The sequence below is a fragment of the Muscardinus avellanarius genome (assembly GCF_963383645.1).
Source record: "Muscardinus avellanarius genome assembly, chromosome: 6".
NCBI lineage: Eukaryota > Metazoa > Chordata > Mammalia > Rodentia > Gliridae > Muscardinus > Muscardinus avellanarius.
This window is the reverse complement of record NC_137791.1, coordinates 68,858,324-68,878,809: the sequence shown is the minus strand read 5'-3', so window position 1 is coordinate 68,878,809 and position 20,486 is coordinate 68,858,324. Positions and strand designations below refer to the sequence as shown.

At 37.1% G+C, this 20,486-nt stretch overlaps 1 protein-coding gene across 2 annotated transcripts in view; it reads right to left on the bottom strand.

Moving 5' to 3' along the window:
- The window catches only part of WDFY3 (WD repeat and FYVE domain containing 3), a gene marked incomplete at both ends in the record, with an annotated part of 188,199 nt that overhangs the window by 158,815 nt on the left and 8,898 nt on the right, over nt 1-20,486 (bottom strand). For both annotated transcript variants that reach the window (XM_080697358.1, XM_080697357.1), the window contains 3 exons: nt 439-600; nt 4,195-4,304; nt 16,589-16,712. In XM_080697358.1, coding sequence (XP_080553484.1) covers nt 439-600; nt 4,195-4,304; nt 16,589-16,712 — 396 coding nt within the window. The remainder of the gene's footprint in view (nt 1-438; nt 601-4,194; nt 4,305-16,588; nt 16,713-20,486) is intronic.

Genomic DNA, 20,486 nt, shown 5'->3' with positions numbered 1-20,486 from the left:
CAGGCAAGAGACAGAAGAGATGGCAGTAGCCACTAAAATAAACTAAACTATCTTTTATAGGCAAAATATATACAGGCCAGGAAATTCCTGCATATAAACAATAACTGCGTACAATTTCTGATATTGTAAGAAACACTACCCGAGTCTTAATATGATTCTAAAAGAGTTTTCTCAGATTGGCTCATATTACAGTTGTTTTTGATACATCAGATGCAATTTGTTCAGAGAAACAAATTTGCTAATTCTTGACACAAATATACCTGAAAAGAATATTGAAATATTCTTTCTGCAGATAAAAGAAATGTTATCATTATATGAGATAAAGTCATATTATAATAAACAGAGGAAAATACTATGAAAATAGAATAGGTGGAACATCACTTAAAGAGCGAACCAATTTTACTATAGAAACAAATAGGCAAATAGCACCCTCCATACCTGTACAAAAACTTTCTGGAGTAGTCCTCGACGTTCTGCTAGAGGTAACTCATTCTGAGCACCTCCAACTGCCTCAGGCACATGTGGAAGGTCAAAAAACAGATATAAACATTTAACCAGGGTGGAAGGCACTGACATCGTTGTCATGCAGTCCACGGTTTTCTGGAAAACAAACCAATAAAATAATAAATAGGTAGGTGTAACTGTAACTGGTACAGCTGAGTAATTTACAAAGATTAAGCCAGAAAATTACATACCAAGATAACTTTCTCAATGTATTTAAGGATTAGAAGAAACTCCATGTTGAGAAACACTAAATTTCCCATTTGAACAACTCTGCTTAAATAAAATACTGACACTGGTTTGTGCTATAATAAGTTAATTTTTGAACTTGTTATTTACTTATTTTGAAGCAGCATATTTCAAAGACCATAAACTTTAGGGTTTTGAGAATAAAGGCACTTAACCATGAACTTGGGAAACTACTTAATTTTTCTGGAACTCTCATTGGTTTACAATAGAATAGAGAAAATGTATATGCCTTTAGGTTAACAAAATTGTTACATAAAGCATACAATGACATATTAAGCCCTAATTATATATTAGTAGTTGACTTAATATCATTTTAATTTTTATTCTCATAGATTCTTGGCTCTGGAAGGATACTTGAAAGATACAGCAATAATTGACACAAATATATCTTTATAATTACCTTTCCAAAGCAAGAAATTCCAGACCTTCTTAGAGGGACAATTTTAATATTGTTAAGTATAACATAATTAATTATCAAATTTTCCATGGTACAAGCTCTGGAGACCAACAGGTTGGCATCATCTGTTGATTAGCTTATTTATTTAGCTTCTCACCAAACTTTTACTGAATTTTTAGGTTATGGCAGGCAGTGTGTGGGAGTTCAGCATGCAAAGAAGAAGCATCGCTGCCCTTTTTTGTGTGTGTGATACTGGGGTTCCTGGAAACCCCTCTACCTCTCGGCTACACTCCCATACCTATTTTTTTATATATATTTTTTATTTGGAAACAGGGTCTCTTAAGCCAGTGGGGCTGGCTTTGAACCTGCGTGATCCTCCTGTCTCCACCCCCCAAGCGTGGGGATTACAGGCGTACGCCACCACACCCGGTCATCCCTACCCTTTAGAACAGCAGAGTCTACTAGCAAATTTATCAGCAAATTTGTAAATAACAATATATGATTTAATCTAAGTTTAACAATGGCATTACATAGAAGCTAATATAAAAGGAATATGACCAACACTGCTAGAAATAAAAAAGTATATTGAATTAAAATGAGGAGAGAAAGATCACCTAAAGATACAGAGGAAGCTAGGCCATATGCTACCATACCCTTGAAGAACCACAGAGTCCTAGATTGCGGATTCCTAAAAATCACAATAATCATGGCTAATCTTCAATTCAGCATGCAATGCAGGCTAAGCACTTACACACACTATGGCACCTATTCTTCCAGTCAACACTAAAAGGTAGCTACTACTGCCATATGACTCTGATTTTTACAAAGGAAACAAAGGACATTACTGATATTTTCTGCTTTAGGTTAGAGAGCTAGTTAAGTAATACAGAGAGTGTGTATGGACTCACATTCTAGTTTGACTTTTATTTTACTGGCAATGCACATCCAATAAAGTGCTAGCAACATAAAAGTGCTAGAACCAGAATTCAGAAATTAGCTGGTGGTAGTATAGCCTGTATATTAACACAGAGAGGCAGACGGCAAAGGCCAGCTAATACAGAAACCATATGCAAGATGGGGCCTGAACTAGCACAGTAGCAGAGTGATGGAGAGGATAAAGAACTTCGAGTACAGTACACCATGGGAGACCTGGTCCCTTTCCATATATCCAGAATCAGTATTATTTCCTGCCTCAAACCTGAGCTCTCTGCTCTATCCACATCCCTTTCTTCCTCTTTTTTTTTTTTTTTTTTTTTTTTTTTGGTTTGGTGGTACTAGGAATTGAATCCAGGGGCATTCTACTTCTGAGTTTCTACACACTGTGTGTGAGTTATTATGATAAGACATTCTGTAGGAACTGAGAAAAGATAAAGTATAGAACATATGAGTAAAAATTAAAAAATATTTCAACTAAAGGCTATTCATTTTTAACATGCTAAATATTAATAGTGATTGTTTAAATTTTAAAGTTTTAATAGCATATAAACATATGCTAACTCTACACTAAATTTTGGTACAATAGCATAGACCCATTTATACCAAAGACAGAAAATAAAATTGGGATTTTGTTATTTATCCATACAGTTACAGATACATGATAACAATGTTCTACTGATACTTTTGAAGGTTAGCTATGGTAAGCAACCCTGATTAGCCTGGAACTGAGGGGTTTCTTAGGATGTAGGACTTTATAATGCTGAAACCTTCAAAGAAAAGCAAGGAGTAGGTCATACCAATATTCTGAGTAAAACAAGCAAGCAAAAAATAGGAAACAAAAGAAGGAAATAGACCATTCCAAGGGAAAAAATCCAAAGGCTCATTACTTTGAACTAGTGACCAGTTTGAGAATCTTTTTACTAATAAATATACACTGTTTCTGCTGTGACCAGACACTATAAAATGAGAAGAATCTCCATCATCTTTATAAATTCCATCATTAAATGATGTGAGATGCCTAAAATCCATTGTGATTTAGACAAAACACATGTCAAAGATTATTACTGACTTTGAAGGGACAGTAAACCCCTTTCACCTGGAAAACATCAAAGGCTAAAAGTCAGGTGTCTGTGTGTGTCTCATCAAGAGTGGATGCGACCTGTGTTATGTCAAGGTTTTAAAGCTCAATTAGGAAAAATAAAAAGCAATTTCCAGAATAAATCAAGTGAGAAGGAAATAGGCATTATCTTGAAAATTGTCAAGCCGGGGCGTGGTGGTGCACGCTTGTTATCCCCGCGCTTGGGAGGCAGAGACAGGAGGATCGCGCAGGTTCGAAGCCAGCCGCGGTGCGCTGGCTTAGGAGACCCTGTTTCCAAATAAAAATGTAAAAATAGGTCTGGGAGTGTAGCCCGGAGGTAGAAGGGCTTCCAGGAACCCCAGTACCACCAAAAAAAAAAAAAAAAAAAAAAAAGAAAGAAAAAAAAAAAAAGCCGGGCGTGGTGGCACACGCTTGTAATCCCCGCGCTTGGGAGGCGGAGACAGGAGGATCGCGCTGGTTCGGAGCCAGCCTCGCTGGCTTAAGAGACCCTGTTTCCAAATAAAAATAGGTCTGGGAGTATAGCCCAGAGGTAGAAGGGCTTCCAGGAACCCCAGTACAACCAAAAAAAACAAAAAAAAAAAAAAAAAAAAAAAATTGTCAATGTTTTCTATTTTTATAAGAAGAAGGTACATTTAAAAACATTTTATATATCAGATTCCGTATCAGCCTAGTGACCTTAGATGAAAAGCCATTTTTCTAAGCCAGAGTTTCTCTAACATGGTTTACACAAGTGCCGGGTAGGCTTAATGAAGCCAGAGCGCCTAGGCTACCTGCCTCCAGCCAGGAGGAGTCCATTCTTTTATCTAGCATGATATCTTGTTTTTGTGTGTTACAATATGACAAACATGCAGAATACTGCTCTAAGCCATGCATTTCATTGTGAGTAGAATACACAAAATAAAAGGCTAATCACAGAGATGATGTGATGCATGAAATGATGCATTAAATACCAAAATCCCAAGAGAGAATTCAGAAGGAGGTTGATTTATCAAACATGAAAAGTAAAACTCACCTGACCAGAAGATGCCAACAAATTAATTGTTGTCAGAAGCATCCAGCCTCTACTGGCTTCTTCACTTTGATTGATCTCCAGGAACTGGACTATGGCCCGACTTGCAGCCTCTACAAAGCCAAGAGGAAAAGCATTAAGTGAGGAGGAAATTTTCCTTAATACATACCAAGGAAATAACCACTTACTAAGCACAATGCTTATTCACATCAGCACTGGTATATGCTCAATGAAAAAAATTTAAATAACAATGTGTTAATGGTATAAATGAGCCCTAACACAGAAATGTAAAAGTCAACCTACATGTTTCAGGGAAAAGTATGACATGAACTAACCATAAGGATCCATAGAAGAGGTGAAATTTGAATTCAAAGTGCCTAGAAAACAAGTACATGTCTGTCCAAGTAGCAGGAGGGATGAAGAGCCCAAGGTGTGGCTGGAGGAATGAGCCCACTAGTACAAACCACGACAAAAAAATTGCACTGACACTGGTCTAGGAAAGCACACGTGAGGAAGCAGAGACTAAGAGCAGCAGTAGTGATAAATGTGACACTTTGGGAAGAGGGAGAAAATGCAGTTTCTTGAGCAATGTAGAAAGGATTATTCTAAGGTTATTAATCTAGATGCAATGTGTAATGACAGACCGGAAGGACAAAGAGACTGGTAAAATGAAGAGGCTCCCCAGAGGATACACAGGAATAACTCAAGAGGCCAACAGTGGACAGAGAGAAACAGAGATATGAGAAGGTCATTCACAGAACTGTAGACCTGGAAGAACCTGTGAAAATAAATTTAGTTGATTATTTTTGTAAAGAGAAAGGAAAAGGGAGAAATTCCTAAACATGCATTAATTTCATTAGTGCAGTTTGCTAATTTCTATATTAATTTATGAGATGAATTAAATGTGTCAGAAAGTAAGTCCCATCTGGGCATGGTAGTGCACACTTGTAATCTCAGTACTTGGGAGGCTGAGACAGGAGGATAGCAGGTTCATATCCAGCCTCAAAAACTTAGTGAGGCCCTCTACAATTTAGTGAAATTTTGTTTAAAAAAAAAAAAGATAAGCTTGGAGGTGTAGGTCAGAGATAAAATGTCCCTGGGTTCAATCCCAACACCACAAAAATCAATCAATCAATCAATCAATCAATTGATATTAGCACTTAAAATAAGCCCTAACTAGTAACTACTTGTTTAAAATAATAATGTATACTTAACATACCTCTTAAAGAAGAGGAAACAGAATTTAGATTACTTTACATGTGCATTTTTCCTTCAATTTGATACAAGATGAAAGTATTTCATTAGATAACAGAATATAAGACATATATGGTTCTGTGCTGGACATATTTCATTGTTATATGCTTCCACTTGAGGAAACATTTTAACAGGAAAGAAATTTTAAATAGTTTACTTTTATTGAATTTGAATGATATCAGGCACTATTTTAAGTACTTATAGATTTAACTCATGTAATCTTCACAAGAATCCTATGAGTTGCTTTCCATTAATATAGTTCTTATTCTAGTATAAATTGAGAAATGGAGAGGTAATTTGCCAAAAGTCACATATGCTAGTCGATGAGCTCATATTCAAATCCAGTCTATTTTGTTTGTAAGAGATAAAGATGGTGATTAAAAACACAATTACAGGAAAAGAGGGAAGGTAAACGAAGCCTGGCTTCTTTCTAATACCTCAATACCTCATATTTGTTGAAGTTACTATATTCCTAGATTTACTAATTTATAATCTCTCATCCCTCTCTAGAAAATAAATGCCCCCAAGAGCCAAATCCATATACCTTTCACTGCTGATCCCTGGTATCTAGTACCTCACTGGCATTCAGTAAGCATTCAATAAATACCTCTACATGAATCAACCTAACCAGATCAAAGGAAGGATTGTAACAGAAGGTCACACTGAGCTCAACTGCCTATGTACTACCTATGGCTAAGAGGGATTACTAAAAATTCTGAAATGAGAGTAGCCCAAATAAAGCAATGTGCTTTGGCTAACTAAATTGTTAAGATCTCATGACAGAGAGGAGAAAAATAAAAGCACACCACTGAGAAACCTACTTTAGCAACAGTGGTGTGAGATAACTGGTGAAAATTGATTTGCAAATATCTCTCAAGCCTGCCAAGTGCTGGACAGTTTAACAAGGATTAAATAACATATGCCCCTTTTCTTGACAGTAATCAACTACCTATGTAAGAAAAACAATTATAACTTGACAACTTTAAGAAACTATTTGCAATGTTCCAATTGAGGATACCAAGATAAAATCAATGCGATGAAACTCTACTTCATAAAAAGCATTGACTAGGAAAAGATGTGGTCAATACCTCCTATGTTAATCACAGAGGGAGAAAAAGGATTTTGAAGAACTAAACCTACTTTAAAACACAAAGCTATCATCTTGATACAAACTGCTAGATAAGAAGCTACAAACTCCTAGATAAGAAACATCAGGAGTAAACTTGAATTGACTCCTATTAACCTTTAAAAAAAACCAAGGGAATATGGATTTTTATTACTATTCAATAGGTTAAAATAGATTACAATGTACGCTAATCATTATTTTCAGAATGAAAACATTAAAAGTGTACTTTTACCTTGAAACAGTTCTAGTTATCTGATTAACTGTGACCACTGATACTTCAAGGGTGTAGAGATTTGGTTGACAGTGAACATTAAGGGATACAAGAAGGCAAGACTAACAATGGTTAGAAAGGCAAGATTCTATTCAACATGACAACATGTTCCATGGACTGCTGTGTTGACTACGTAAGATAACACATGTGAAAATAAAAAGAACCAAAAGAGTATGAACACTCACATGTATCCCTTTAATACCTTTCAATATTAACAACTTTTCTGGAGGAAAAGTTTGAAAAAGACCTCTGTTACATCAGCAGTTATGGACAACTGAGTAACCTGGAAACAGATCACATGGTCATAGAGATAACAAGGTCTAGATGCCATCCTGGACAAATAAATGATAGGGGGGATTCTCAAACTCCATTATAACAAACAAAAACAAATGCAACTATACATAACAAATGTGTTCAGAAGAACCATTTTACTTTCACCTACCAATTTCACTATGTTGTCATTCAGAAAATCTTAAGAGATCTTCCATTTTTATTTTAAGTGAGGTTAATAAGAAGCTTGTTTTCAAAGTATATAGTATCTTAAACATTAAGGTCTTGAAAAATTACTTTGGTCTGGTAATGTAGCTCAGTGGTATAATACTTGCCAATGTGTGCATGGCACTGGGTTGGAAACTCAGTAGCTCAAAAATGAAGGCAACAAGAAAAACAAAAAAAGCAACAAAATTATGTATATGAGAAATAAACTTTAAATAAATCTTCCATAAATCACATAGTTTCTTAAAACTTTTGGGAAAAATACTTCTAGTCACAAACTTACTACATCTTTTAATTTCAATAATGTATAACAAATTTAAATTTAAATAGTGATATAAGTGAAGGTTATAAGAGTTATGAAAGACACATTAATGTTGACTCATCTTTAGAAGTATCAACCAACTGACTCAAGTTTTAAATTTCACACTGCAAGCCAGACATGGTGGCACACGCTTGGGAGGCTGACGGGAGGATTACACAGGTTCAAACCCAGCCTCAGCGACTTAGTGAGGCTCTCAGCAACTTAGTGAGACCCTGTTTCCAAATAAAGTACAAAAATAGGTCTGAGCATATAGCCTGGAGGTAGAAAAGTCCCTGGGCTCCACCCCCAGTACCACACACACACACAAAAAAAATTCACACTGCATTTCAATACATATAGTTAGAATAAAAAATTTGGAAATGAAGTTAGTAAAGTTCCTAAGTAGATTAAAGTACTGAAATATATAATTTTTTTTTTTTTTTTTTTTTTGGTGGTACTGGGGTTCCTGGAAGCCCTTCTACCTCCGGGCTACACTCCCAGACCTATTTTTACATTTTTTTATTTGGAAACAGGGTCTCCTAAGCCAGCGCGCACAGCTGGCTTCGAACCTGCACGATCCTCCTGTCTCTGCCTCCCAAGTGTGGGGATTACAAGCGTGCGCCACCACGCCCGGCCTATAAACAATTTTAAACAAATGTAATTTCTTAGTTATAACTGAAAGATTATGAGTTCAATTAGCATTTAGGAGCAATAAAAATGCAAAGCTTGTTAATAGTAAGTGCAATACAACAACTTCTTCTTTGCAGAGTCCATTTAAACCATGTCATTTTCCAATTTATGTTTCAGGATGATGAAGTGAAACATGTCACTAGTATTACTGCATTAATAAAGAAACAAAGCTCTAAACATCCTTGCCCTGTCCAAAAAAATTTCACAAGTTAGTCAGAAAAAAAGTATTAGAACTCAATAGCTTTCATGCTTCTTTTCATTTGATACATAACCACACCTTGAGAATAAAATTACCTGAAGGTGTTATGGCTTTGAAATCCTTGGAGGACGGCAGGGCACAGTGTTTTTCTGTTTAAAAGAAAAGGCTGGGTTGTCTAATTGAGGACTCACTACATTCCACCAATCCTGCCACAGGAGTATTATGGTCAACACCCTCTAGCCTCTCCACTGCTGGGCTGCTGCCCACTGGGGATTGCACCATTGGGCTTAACAGTGGCATCTTGCCGGTAGCAACATCATCAATAATAAGCTAAAGATACTATTTTCGTACAGTAGGAATTTTGCTTAACTAATGACCATGTGCATTTAGAACTGAGCAGAATTAGTGTGGTGTGGTAGAACTTAACAAATAACTAGAAGAGATGGAAGAAAATCTTAACACAAGTTTCTTATACAATTCTTATACAATATTTCCTCAAATTATTCGATAGTCACTGTATACTTTTAATAAAAGTCATATGGAAGCAACAACAAAGAGAGACTTACAAACCAAAGTTGTTCTAACATATAATAAAGCAGTCCATGTACCATTTTGTATCATGATATTCCCTAAAAGTTTTCCATTTTTACTAACTTCTGATAGATTTAAACAGTAGAATTATAGATATATATGGGTGAGACTGAGGCATTCACAGTCTGTGTTAGAGGTGATTGGGTAAAGACTACTTGAACTGTGACTGGGTAAAACATAGAACAACTCTTCCACACCAAATTCAGAGGGCTCCTGGGAAACAAATTGTGTCCTGGTATACAACAAATACAGCCAACTTCTAAAAAGAATAGAGGACTCATTTTTTAAAAAGAATTATGTAATTTTAAATTACAACAAAATCCCTTTCAATGATAACCACCCATAAAAGATTGTACGTTGTATCTAGAGTAGTCAAAGTACAGAAGCAGAACAGGAAGTAGCCGAAGGCTGGGCGACAGGGGAAATGAGAAGCTGCTGTTCAATGGATAGTTTGTCATGCAAAATGAAAAAGTTCTAGAGATATTCTGTACTACATGGTGATTTTTTTGACAATACTATATTATATACTTAAAAATGTGTTAAGAGTACAGATCTCATTTCATGTGCTTTATTACTACAACATGAATAAATGAGTTGGGCATGGTGGCACACACCTGTAATCCTAGCATTTGGGAGGCTAAGACAGGAGGATCGTGATTTGTGGACAGCCTTGGCTACTCGGTGAGGCCCTTTGCAACTCAGTGAGACCCTGTTTCAAAATACAGAATAAAATACAGGGCTGAGGGTGTAGGTCAGAGGCAGACTGCCCCTGGGTTCAATCCCTAGTACTGCAAAAGAAAGAAAGAAAGGAAGCAAGCAAGCAAGCAAGCAAGCTAGCTAGCTTGAAATTTGGAAGAGTCATCTGGAATATATCAAGAAACTGAAAATCGAGAGGGAGGGAGGGAGGGAGGGAGGGAAGGAGGGAGGGAGGGAGGGAGGGAGGGAGGGAGAGAGAGAGAGAGAGAGAGAGAGAGAGAGAGAGAGAGAATGTGTGTGTGTGTGTGTGTGCGCGCGCGCGCGCGTGTGTGTGTGTGTGTGTGTGTGTGTGTGTGTTGGGGCAGGCTTCTGCCTCCAAGCTATACTTCTAGCCCTATTTTATTTTTTGTTTTTGATAAAGGGTCCTACAGGTTGCTGAGAGTCTCACTATACTCAGGCTGTTCTCAAACATGTGTTCCTCCTGTCTCAGTCTCCCAAAAACTGAGATTACAGGCATGCACCACCACATCCAGCTTAGAATTTTTATTAGAAAAATCAGAAGGTAAAATAAAATCTCCATGAAATGATTTTTAATAACAACACTGACCAAAAGAATCTTCCAATGCTGAAGTTTATTAAAAATAAAAGAACAAAAGAATTCCCTTGGCCAGGATTCTTTAAAGCTAACAGAAAAGATACTCCAGAAGTATGCTCTTCTCTCCTAAGGCTGGCTCTTTCTCAAAGTATTTAAAAGAAGAAAATGGCAAAGAAATCCTATGTCAAAAGCTAGTAGAAATTTATTGAACACTTAATATGTGACAAGGATTCTTACAGATGTGATATAATAGTGAACACAATAGAAAATAAAATTAAATCAGTACTAAGCAAGATACTTTCAGATGATTATAAAGCTGTAAATGATGACAGGTAACTAAATAAACAAAAATGCAGAGGGATAGAAGAGAAAAGACATTTAAGATATGGTGATTTCTCATGAGGAAGGTTTCTCATGAGGAAATTACACACACACTAAAGTGAATCTCTAAAATTATAAATGAATTACAAAAGTTAAAATTAAAAATTACACGATCTGAAAAAACCTATCTTAAAAACCCTTGGTAATAAGATGTCACCAATGGGAACAAAGAGTGAGGGGCACAGAAGCCTGCATTTCCTTTTTTTTTTTTTTTTGCGGGTCTGGGGATGGAACCCAGGGGCATTTGACCTCCGAGCTACACACCCAGCCCTAGTTTTTATTCTTTATTTTGAAACCAGGTCTCACTGAGTTGCGGAGGGCCTCACTAAGTAGCTGAGGCTGTCCGCGAACCGCCATCCTCTGGTCTCAGCCTCCCAAATGCTGGGATTACAAGCGTGCGCCACCACGCCCGGCTCAAGCATTTCCTATTTTTATAATGTCCTATGAGCCTATAATTACCTAAAAATTAAAAATTAAGAAAATACTTGTGTTGGGCATAGTGGCACATGCGTATATTCCCAGTACTTGGGAGGTTTAAGACAGGAAGGTCGCAGGTTACAAGGCAGCCTCAGCAAATGAACAAGAGCCTGTTTCAAAATAAAAAAGAAAATAAGCCGGGCGTGGTGGCGCACGCTTGTATTCTCAGCATTTGGGAAACTGAGACCAAAGGATCGCAGTTTGCAGTTTGTGGACAGCCTTAGCTACCTAGTGACGCCCTCTGCAACTTAGTGAGACCCTGTTTCAAAAAAATAGAATAAACAATAAGGCAGGGGATGTAGCTCAGAGGTCAAATGTCCCTGGGTTCCATCCCCAGATCCACAAAAAAAATTAAAAAAGAAAATAGGGATGGGGTACAGCTAAAACACTCCTGGATTGAGTCTTCAGTAACACACACACACACACACACACACACACACACACACACACACACACACACACACGGTGGTACATGTTTGTAATCCCAGGACTTGGGAGGCTAAGACATGGGGATCTGGGTTCTTGGCCAGCCCCAGATACTTAGTAAGGTCCTTGGCTACTTAGTGAGACCCTGTTTCAAAATAAAAAGAATAAAAAAAATAGCGCTGGGAGGTGTAGCTAGGAAGTGGAATGCCCCTGGGTTCAATCCCCAGTACCACAAAAAAATTAAAAATTATATATTTATAATAAAACATCTCTACTTAAAATATATTTCATTACACCTAAAAAATTACTCCATGGGTGTTAAAAGCATAAAGGGAGTTAAGAAAACAAATAGCCCGTGTCTTGCTCTAAACATGTGGATTAGGTATTTTAAAAAGTAGCAACAGCAAAGCACAAAAAATAGTCTTAAATTTTCTTCTGTAATCTAGAATATCATTTAAAAAAACAATTATAAGTCAAACTGAGACAGATTAAGCTCAGAGCATCCACTTAAATTAAATAGGTATAAAATACAGATATCTTATATACCAAATTTTTACTTTCACTGGAGTAGCTGAGAAACAATTAAAAAGGTGTGTAACTCCATTTTGGATAAAAAGGCACAAAAAATAAAGATGCTTTAAATAATCTTATGTGGTATTAAATTTATTTCAAGAACTATGAATATAATTAAAACCATCTCACTTTAAATATCAACTCATTCAACATACTACTTCTGAATAGGGAATTTAGTCCTCTGGATCTATAAACATTTTAATGGCTGCTGCTCCAAATACTGCATGCTGGGCGCCAGTGCAGGTGAAAGGTTGAGAAAGAAATAACGTGCATTTATTTCTCCACGGTCTTGAAATGCTACTGCTATGGTCTAAAGCATATCCTACAAAATTCAAAGTTTGAGGCCGTATCCCTAATTTGTTGGTATTTGAAGAGAGGCCTCTGGACAGTCATTAGGGTTGGATGAGGGCATGAGGATGGGGCCCGCAAGATGGGAGTTGTGCCCTTACAAGAAAAAACAGCAGAGAGCTCGCTTCTTTTCTCTCTTTCACATGAGTGCAGTTAGCAGATTGCAGTCTGCAAGCCAGGAAGACGGCCCTTATCAGAGTCCCACCATGCTGGCTTCCAAAACTGCAAGAAAATAAATTCCTCTCCTAGAAGCTTTACAATCCATGGCACTTTGTTGTATCAGCTTGGAAAGGATAACATAGTCACAGCTTTTGTTCCATGTGTGTTTTGTTCCCTCCATGTGTGTTCTGTTGTTATTGTTTAAAGGCAAAAGCTAACAGAGCCCCGAGGCTCATGACTATAATTCCACTACTTGGTAGGCTGAGACAGAAGGACCATAGGTTCAAAGCCAACCTCAGTAACTCCGTGAGGCTGTCAGCAACTTAATAAGACTTTTAAATAAATAAATAAATAATAAAATAAATAAATAAATAAAATAGCACTAGGGCTGTAGCTTGAAGGTTAGAATACCCCTGGGTTCAATTCCCAATACCACATAAAGATTAAAAAAAAAAAAAAAGACACAAACTTCTAATAGAAAGTAATAGAAAAAAATAAGAAGAAACAAAATTTTAGAGCCAGGCGTGGTGGCGCACGCTTGTAATCCCAGCAAGCAGAGACAGGAGATTTGAGAGGCTGAGACAGGGGATTGTGGTTCTCTGATAGCCTCAGCTACTTAGTGAGGCCCTTTGCACCTCAGTGAGACCCTGTTGCAAAATAAAGAATAAAAAATAGGGCTGGGGATGTAGCTCAGAGGTAGAATGCCATTGAGTTACACCTCCAGCACTGCATAAAAACCCAAAACAAACACTTTTAAAAATATTAAAATAGCAGAGAGGTAAGTGGTAACTGATTCTTAACAAAATCTAGAATCCTAAAGCAAGCTGAGGAAAAGTAGAAAAGCAGCCAAATACCAAAGAACCTCTGTGGGGCTTAAGCACTGTCAGCACAAGGGACCTTTGGGAGCAGAGGCAAATATGGAACTACACAGAAGAGCACTGGAGGAAACCATGTTTCAGAGCAATTAAGGGTCCCATGGCCCTACTATCACCTGGGTGCTACTGGAGGTTTATTCACTGGGAAGAGTAAGAGACGGATTGTAGATTGGGTGTACCATGAAGAAGGTGGGCTGAAGTTCCATGCTGAATGTTGAGGTTCCTCAAACTTTTCTCTCACTTGGTTTTTAAAATGCGACAATTAGACTTCTAAGCAAAAACTGGATAATTTTGATCTACCTAAATTTAGGGAAAAACCTTAACAAAATGAGCAAGCAAGATCACCTTACCCTGAACTCATGTCTGCAAGTTCTACCTACAATGAAAAAGCTACCTGACACCTTTTCAATGATCCATTCTTATAATAAGAGCAGATGGGCCAGGCATGGTGGTGCACACCTACAATCCCAGTTTTTATGAGGCTGAAAGAAGAGAACCACAGGTTCAAGGATAGCCTCACCAACCTAACAAGAGTATGTTTCAAAACAAAACATAAAAAAGGGCTAGTGATACCGGTGGGAGGTATGGATTTAATCCCCAGTATGCGACACCCCTCAAAAAAAAAAAGAAAAAAAAAAAAAAAAAGAAGATGGTGAAGAATGAGCCATGTCCAAGGACATTATTATAGAGATGTAGGTAGGTAGGTAGGTAGATAGATAGATAGAGAATGAGAATGACATTAATATATCTGAAAAAAATTATTTAGGAAGATAAAAATATGAATAAAATGAAAGAAGGAAGGCGAAACCTCAGAGAGATGAGAAAAGAAAATATAGCCGGGCGTGGTGGCGCACGCTTGTAATCCCAGCATTCGGGAGGCTGAGACCTGGAGGATCGCGGTTCGCGGACAGCCTCAGCTACTTAGTGAGGCCCTCTGCAACTCAGTGAGACCCGGTTTCAAAATAAAGAAAAAAAAAAAAATAGGGCAGGGCGTGTAGCTCGGCGGTCAAATGCCCCTGGGTTCCATCTCCAGACCCGCAAAAAAAAAAAAAAAAAAAAAAAAAAGAGAAAAGAAAATATGTCCTGGAGAGGATAGAAACTGATTAAAAAAAAAAAAAACTCTTGGAGATGAAATTTGTCACAATTGAAGACAAAAACTCCACCACAGAAGGAACAGATGATAAAAAGAAAGATGTTTCTTAACAAGTAATCAAAATAAGATAGAAAATAAGAGAACCGTATTAAAAAAAATGAGGACAGCCTAAGAAGAACATCTGATAAGAAAAACAGATGGGAGTATATTATTAAACAATTCATGAAACTTTCCTGAAAATAAATGATAAGAATTCCCAGGCTGAAAAGGTGAATGTGAGCTAGAGAGGAGGGAAGGGAGGCATTTCTCAGTTCAAATGCAAATCAGCTGTGTGTTCTGCAGATTCCCTAGAAAACTCTCTGTAGATCATCAAGTGCTGGACCTGGGCCTTCTTTCTCTAAGTGATCTCTGGTTTTCTAAGTTTCCTATTCTATAATATAGCTGTGTTGTATGAGATGATGATTGGTTCCAAGCCCTGCTATCTAACAGGTTATCAGTCTAAAGTATCATGTTCCTTGGTGAAAAGAAAGAAGCTTGTTTTATGCAGTGATAGTCAAAACATTTTCATTAATGGAGCATCTGAAAACACAAAAACAAAAATGAGAACTCCCTTGAATTCTTTCTCAGGAAACTGTTTGAAAAGATGCTTTACCAAAACAAAAATGTTAATTTGAGAAAAAAGATGACATAGTATTTTGAAAACAGGATTTATCCCAAAAAAAGAACAAAGGCATCCCAGATGACATAAGTGGACATGAAAAAATAAAAGCCCTAAGGGCTAGCTTAGAGAGTAACTACCACACATTATGTAAAGACCCTGAAGCAACTTATGGTCTAACACAGGTTCCCAAGCTTAGTGGTTAATTGTGCCCTTTCCAGAAAGAAATTACTAAGTTTTTCCTGGGCTCTCTTACTGCCCCCTTATTTTTATTCAATATACCCCAAATGCACCTGAAGTTACTCTCCTCCCCCATTACTCCAGAATTCCCCAGGAGGCAGTATCACCCACTTTAGAGAATCTATCTTTAATAAGACGCTGATTGGAAAAAAAGACACATGCACAAAAATTACTCGTGAGGGGACAATAGTTAAGAAAAATTTATTAACTATGGGAATCAAATATTCCACCAAGGAAGTATGACTTAATTCAAGCTGAGATTTAGAGGTATGATGAATAAGATTCTCCTTCTTGAGTGGATCATCAAGTATAGACATGTTTGCTAACTATATAGAGCTTGGTCTGGTTGAAATACAGAAAAGGAAACAAAAAATAAAAAAGGGTATGTTAAAAAAAATACATACAAGCCGGGCGTGGTGGCTCACGCTTGTAATCCCCGCGCTTGGGAGGTTGAGACAGGAGGATCACATAGACTCGAAGCCAGCCTCAGCTACTTAGTGAGGCTCTCAGCAACTTAGTGAGACCCTGTTTTCAAATAAAAAAATATTTAAAAAGGTCTGGGAGTATAGCCTGGAGGTAGAAGGCTTCTGGGTTCCATCCCCAGTATCACAAAAAAAAAAAAAAAAAAAATACATACGGCCCAATCACAGATTTGCCTTGGACATCATACTTAGGACTTTGGATTCTGTCAGGAGACAGAGTGGTTAAATGGGTTACAGTGGAGGATATAGTGGTCCAAAAAGGAGAGCTTCTGACAGAACTACCCCCCTTGAGAGCAGATGCTGAAACTAGTGGAAGGATGTGACTATTATGCTTGGGGCTGGGGGCTGGCAACTGAAATCCATGTGCGTAGGACAGGGTCAATTTTCCCATTTATTTTTAGTAGCATTTTTTAAAAAACTGTCATCCACTGAAATAAATCCATTTTTGCTGACTCCTGTAAAAGTACCTGTGGATTTGTTTGATGCTCTCCTTCGAATTTCTGTCACCATTAGTCGTGAGACTTGTGTTGTGAACTGCAGAAGATCAGAAAATTTTTCTGTCATTGTATTTGGCGGAGCATTTCCAAAAACCTGTAGGAAGAAAACATTGTTAACGAAGTATTATTATCTGTGTGTGTTTATGTGTGCTGATTTTAAAACATGGCATAACATGAAGATCAAGTCAAATAAGTAGTTACCCAATTACTTTGGATCTGATATTTAAAATACACCTCCTTCAGTAGATCAAATAGAGCCACATTTCCTTATACATATTAATTTGTTGAGTACATGATTAAACTAATGAAATCTTAAAAACCAAGAACATTATTGACAAATCTAAAGCAATTTCCCTAACAAACTTAAAAAAAATAACAGATCTCACAGGAAACCTAAATTGAAAACTTGGAGAAAAGGGTAATAAGGTTCTTTGATGTCATTCAGCAGACTGGACTGTGAAAGCAGGGACAGATCTACAGCTAAGTCCTAGGCTGAATAGAAAATTCATGAACCTCACTTCTTTCTATCTCAGAATTTCCAAATTCTAACTGTAATTATTTCCAAAATAAGAATATTATGAAAAAGACAGGGAAAAAAATGAATAGAAGGCTCAAAAAATGAATTTATATTTTGGCCAGGCATGGTGGCTCACGCTTGTAATCCCCGCGTTTGGGAGGCAGAGACAGGAGGATTGCACAGGTTCGAAGCCAGCTGTGCTGGCTTAAGAGACTCTGTTTCTAAATTTAAAAAAGTATAAAATAGGTCTGGGAGTGTATCTCGGAGGTAGAAGTGCTTCCAGGAACCCCAGTACCACCCCCCCCCAAAAAAAAATTAACTTGTTTTCACAAAATTTTAAGACAAATGATCTATAGAATAAAATATCTTAATTGGTATGGATGCAGCAGACAATGAGAAAATAAAAACTGAATGAGTAAGGAAAAGAAATAGTACTTTAATGAAGCGCTTCATGAAATATTGCTTTAAAAATGTTTTTCACAACTAAAAGGAAACTGTCTTCTACAGCTATTATAATATCTCTCCGTTATAACCCAGTATTTTGTATTCTTATTGCCGTTCAAATGTCACTACAAAGGGAGTAAACATAATTTACTCATACTTGTATTCATTCCCAAGCTGGAGCCCTGCCTTTTGTAGGGAGGCTCCCTAAACATGATATATGTTTTACACAGACTGTCCCCACAACCAAATCAGAGTGAATGGTGTGGACAGGAACAGGTGGGCATAATCTAAAATAAAGAAAAAGAAACCAAACAAGAAAATAACACAAGACTAGGATGATGGACTGGAAAAAGACTACATTAAATATTTAAGACCAAAATGACCTCTATATTTTCCTTGTTTTATCATGAATTTGGGCTCAAATATTCAAGAGAGAAAAATCTAGTCAATCACACTATTCACAATATCCTAAGGATAAGAAAAATATGCATTAAAAAGTCATTTTATTTTTTATAATATAAAAATTTCTTCAAAGTATCCTAATAAAAGGACATAAAAGTAACAATATCCATTTAATAGAAAATGTTTTTTACATTCTTGTAAGAGACACTATGTGTGATGGTTGGATACAAAATGTTTCCTGAGCCAGGCGTGGTGGCGCACTCTTGTAATCCCCGCGCTTGGGAGGCGGAGACAGGAGGATCGCGCAGGTTCGAAGCCAGCCGCGCGCGCTGGCTTAGGAGACCCTGTTTCTAAATAAAAATATAAAAATAGGTCTGGGATTGTAGCCCAGAGGTAGAAGGGCTTCCAGGAACCCCAGTACCACCAAAAAAAAAAAAAAATGTTTCCTGAAAGAGCTCATATAATTAAATCAGGGGTGTGATCTTATCAGTGGACAAATCCACTGTGGATTTATTGGATGGTAACCTAGGCAGGTGGAACACGAATAGGTTACTACACAATTCTAGGCCTCTGGTAACCTAGGCAGCAGAGTAAGTGGACCATTGGGAGTGCGCCCTTGGGGACTGTGCTTGTGTCTTTGAATCTCCTTGCTTCGCTCTCTTGCTTTTTGCCTTCATCATGTGAGAATAGAGTACAGGTGTGAACTTCCCCCCTCTCCTTCCTGCCACCATGCCTGCTGATATGATCCAGCCTGACATAGACCAAACCCCTGAAATCTCCAGAACTGTGAGCCAATAAATCCTTCTTTCCCCATATTGTGGAGGTCAGTTGTTTTGGATTACAGCAGTAAGAATGCTGTTTGAAACACTATGTTACTTAAAAAGTTCTTGAAACCAAACTGAAAAAAATACTAAGTAAAATAATTCCTTTGTCCATGAACTGGTCTGTTCCATTAACCTGGCAAAGGAGTAATTGTTAATAATTTCAAAGAACAAGTAAACTACTTTTCAAGTATTTCTCCAATGTTTTTTCGTTATTTTGAAAGTTGTGAGTTTATAATTAACCTTTGGTCTGTTAAATAAGGCCTATATTCATTAACAAACTAGATAAAAACTGAGAAGCCTAAAGATGACATGTGCTTGAATTTTCCTTCTACTTAAAGATGAATATGTAACTTTCTAATAAAAATGTTCATAAATATTCCTATTATTCATGATATACTGATGCATATTTTGCTTTGAAGAATTAAGTAGGATTTTATTTATTCTGAATTAAGACTTTATGAAACAAATAGTTAATTTCTTGGGCAGTAGAAGAATATGCTAATCAGGCATGGTGGCAGATGCCTGTAATCCCAGTACTTGGGATGCTGAGACAGAAGGATCACAGGTTTGAAGACAGCCTCAGCAACTAAGCAAGATTATGTTTAAAAAAATAAAAAATAGGGTTGGGGATCTAGTGAAGAGGTAGGACAAATATATATATTTGTGTGTGTGCGTGTGTTTATTCAATCAGTTTTTCATGCTGGGCAAATAAAACATCACTGAGAATGCAACTAACTTTTTACTAACTTTTTACACAAACACTAATATTTACTGATCATTTTTTAAAAGAAACCTCAAAATATAAAAAGGACAATGTTCTATTTGCTAAACTGAAATAAACAAGCATTTTTTCTTTGACATAAACTATATTTGGGCTGGGAACCAACACTATTGATTCATTAATTCACTCACAAACATTTATTGATCCTCTACTATGTGCCAAGCAATGTTCTAAAAGCTATGAATATAGAAGTTAATTAAAAAAAATTTTTCAAGCCAGGCATGGTGACACTTGCTTGTAATCCCAGTACTTGGGAGACTGAGATAGGAGGATCACAGGTTCATGGTAGCCTCAGCTGCTTAGCTACTTTGTAAGGCCTCCTCAACCTAGTGAGACCCTGTTTCAAAATAAAAAATAAAACAATAGGACTGGGGGTGTAGCTCAAGAGGTAGAATGCCCCTGGGTTGAATCCCCGCTACTGAAAAAATAAAACAAATTCCAGTGTTCATGGAGTTTCCATCTTACTAGAGAAAACAATGTTAAACAAGGTAATCTAAAACTTAAAATTAGCAGAGAGTGTAGCCTGTGCTTCACAGGTGTGAGGACCTGGGTTTGATTTCCAGCATAAATAAATAAATAAATAAATAAATAAATGTGTGTGTATATATTAAGATGGTAATGTACTATGAAGGAAGTAATAGAGAGTAGGTGAACAAATGCCTGAAGTGGGAGGAAGTCTGTGAGAAAGGGTGTCTGACTACAGGGCATTGATGCAAAGGATAACCCTGAATGATGGGACAGGCAGGAAGGCTGCAGGTGGAAAGTGTGCAAAGACCTTATGGTGGGAATGAGGTGGGTTGGAACATTCAGCTTAACACAGGACATCATACAGGATAAGGTTGAAGAAATACAAGAACTGAAACGTAAATCTGATGAAGTTGAATGTGTAACATTTATTAA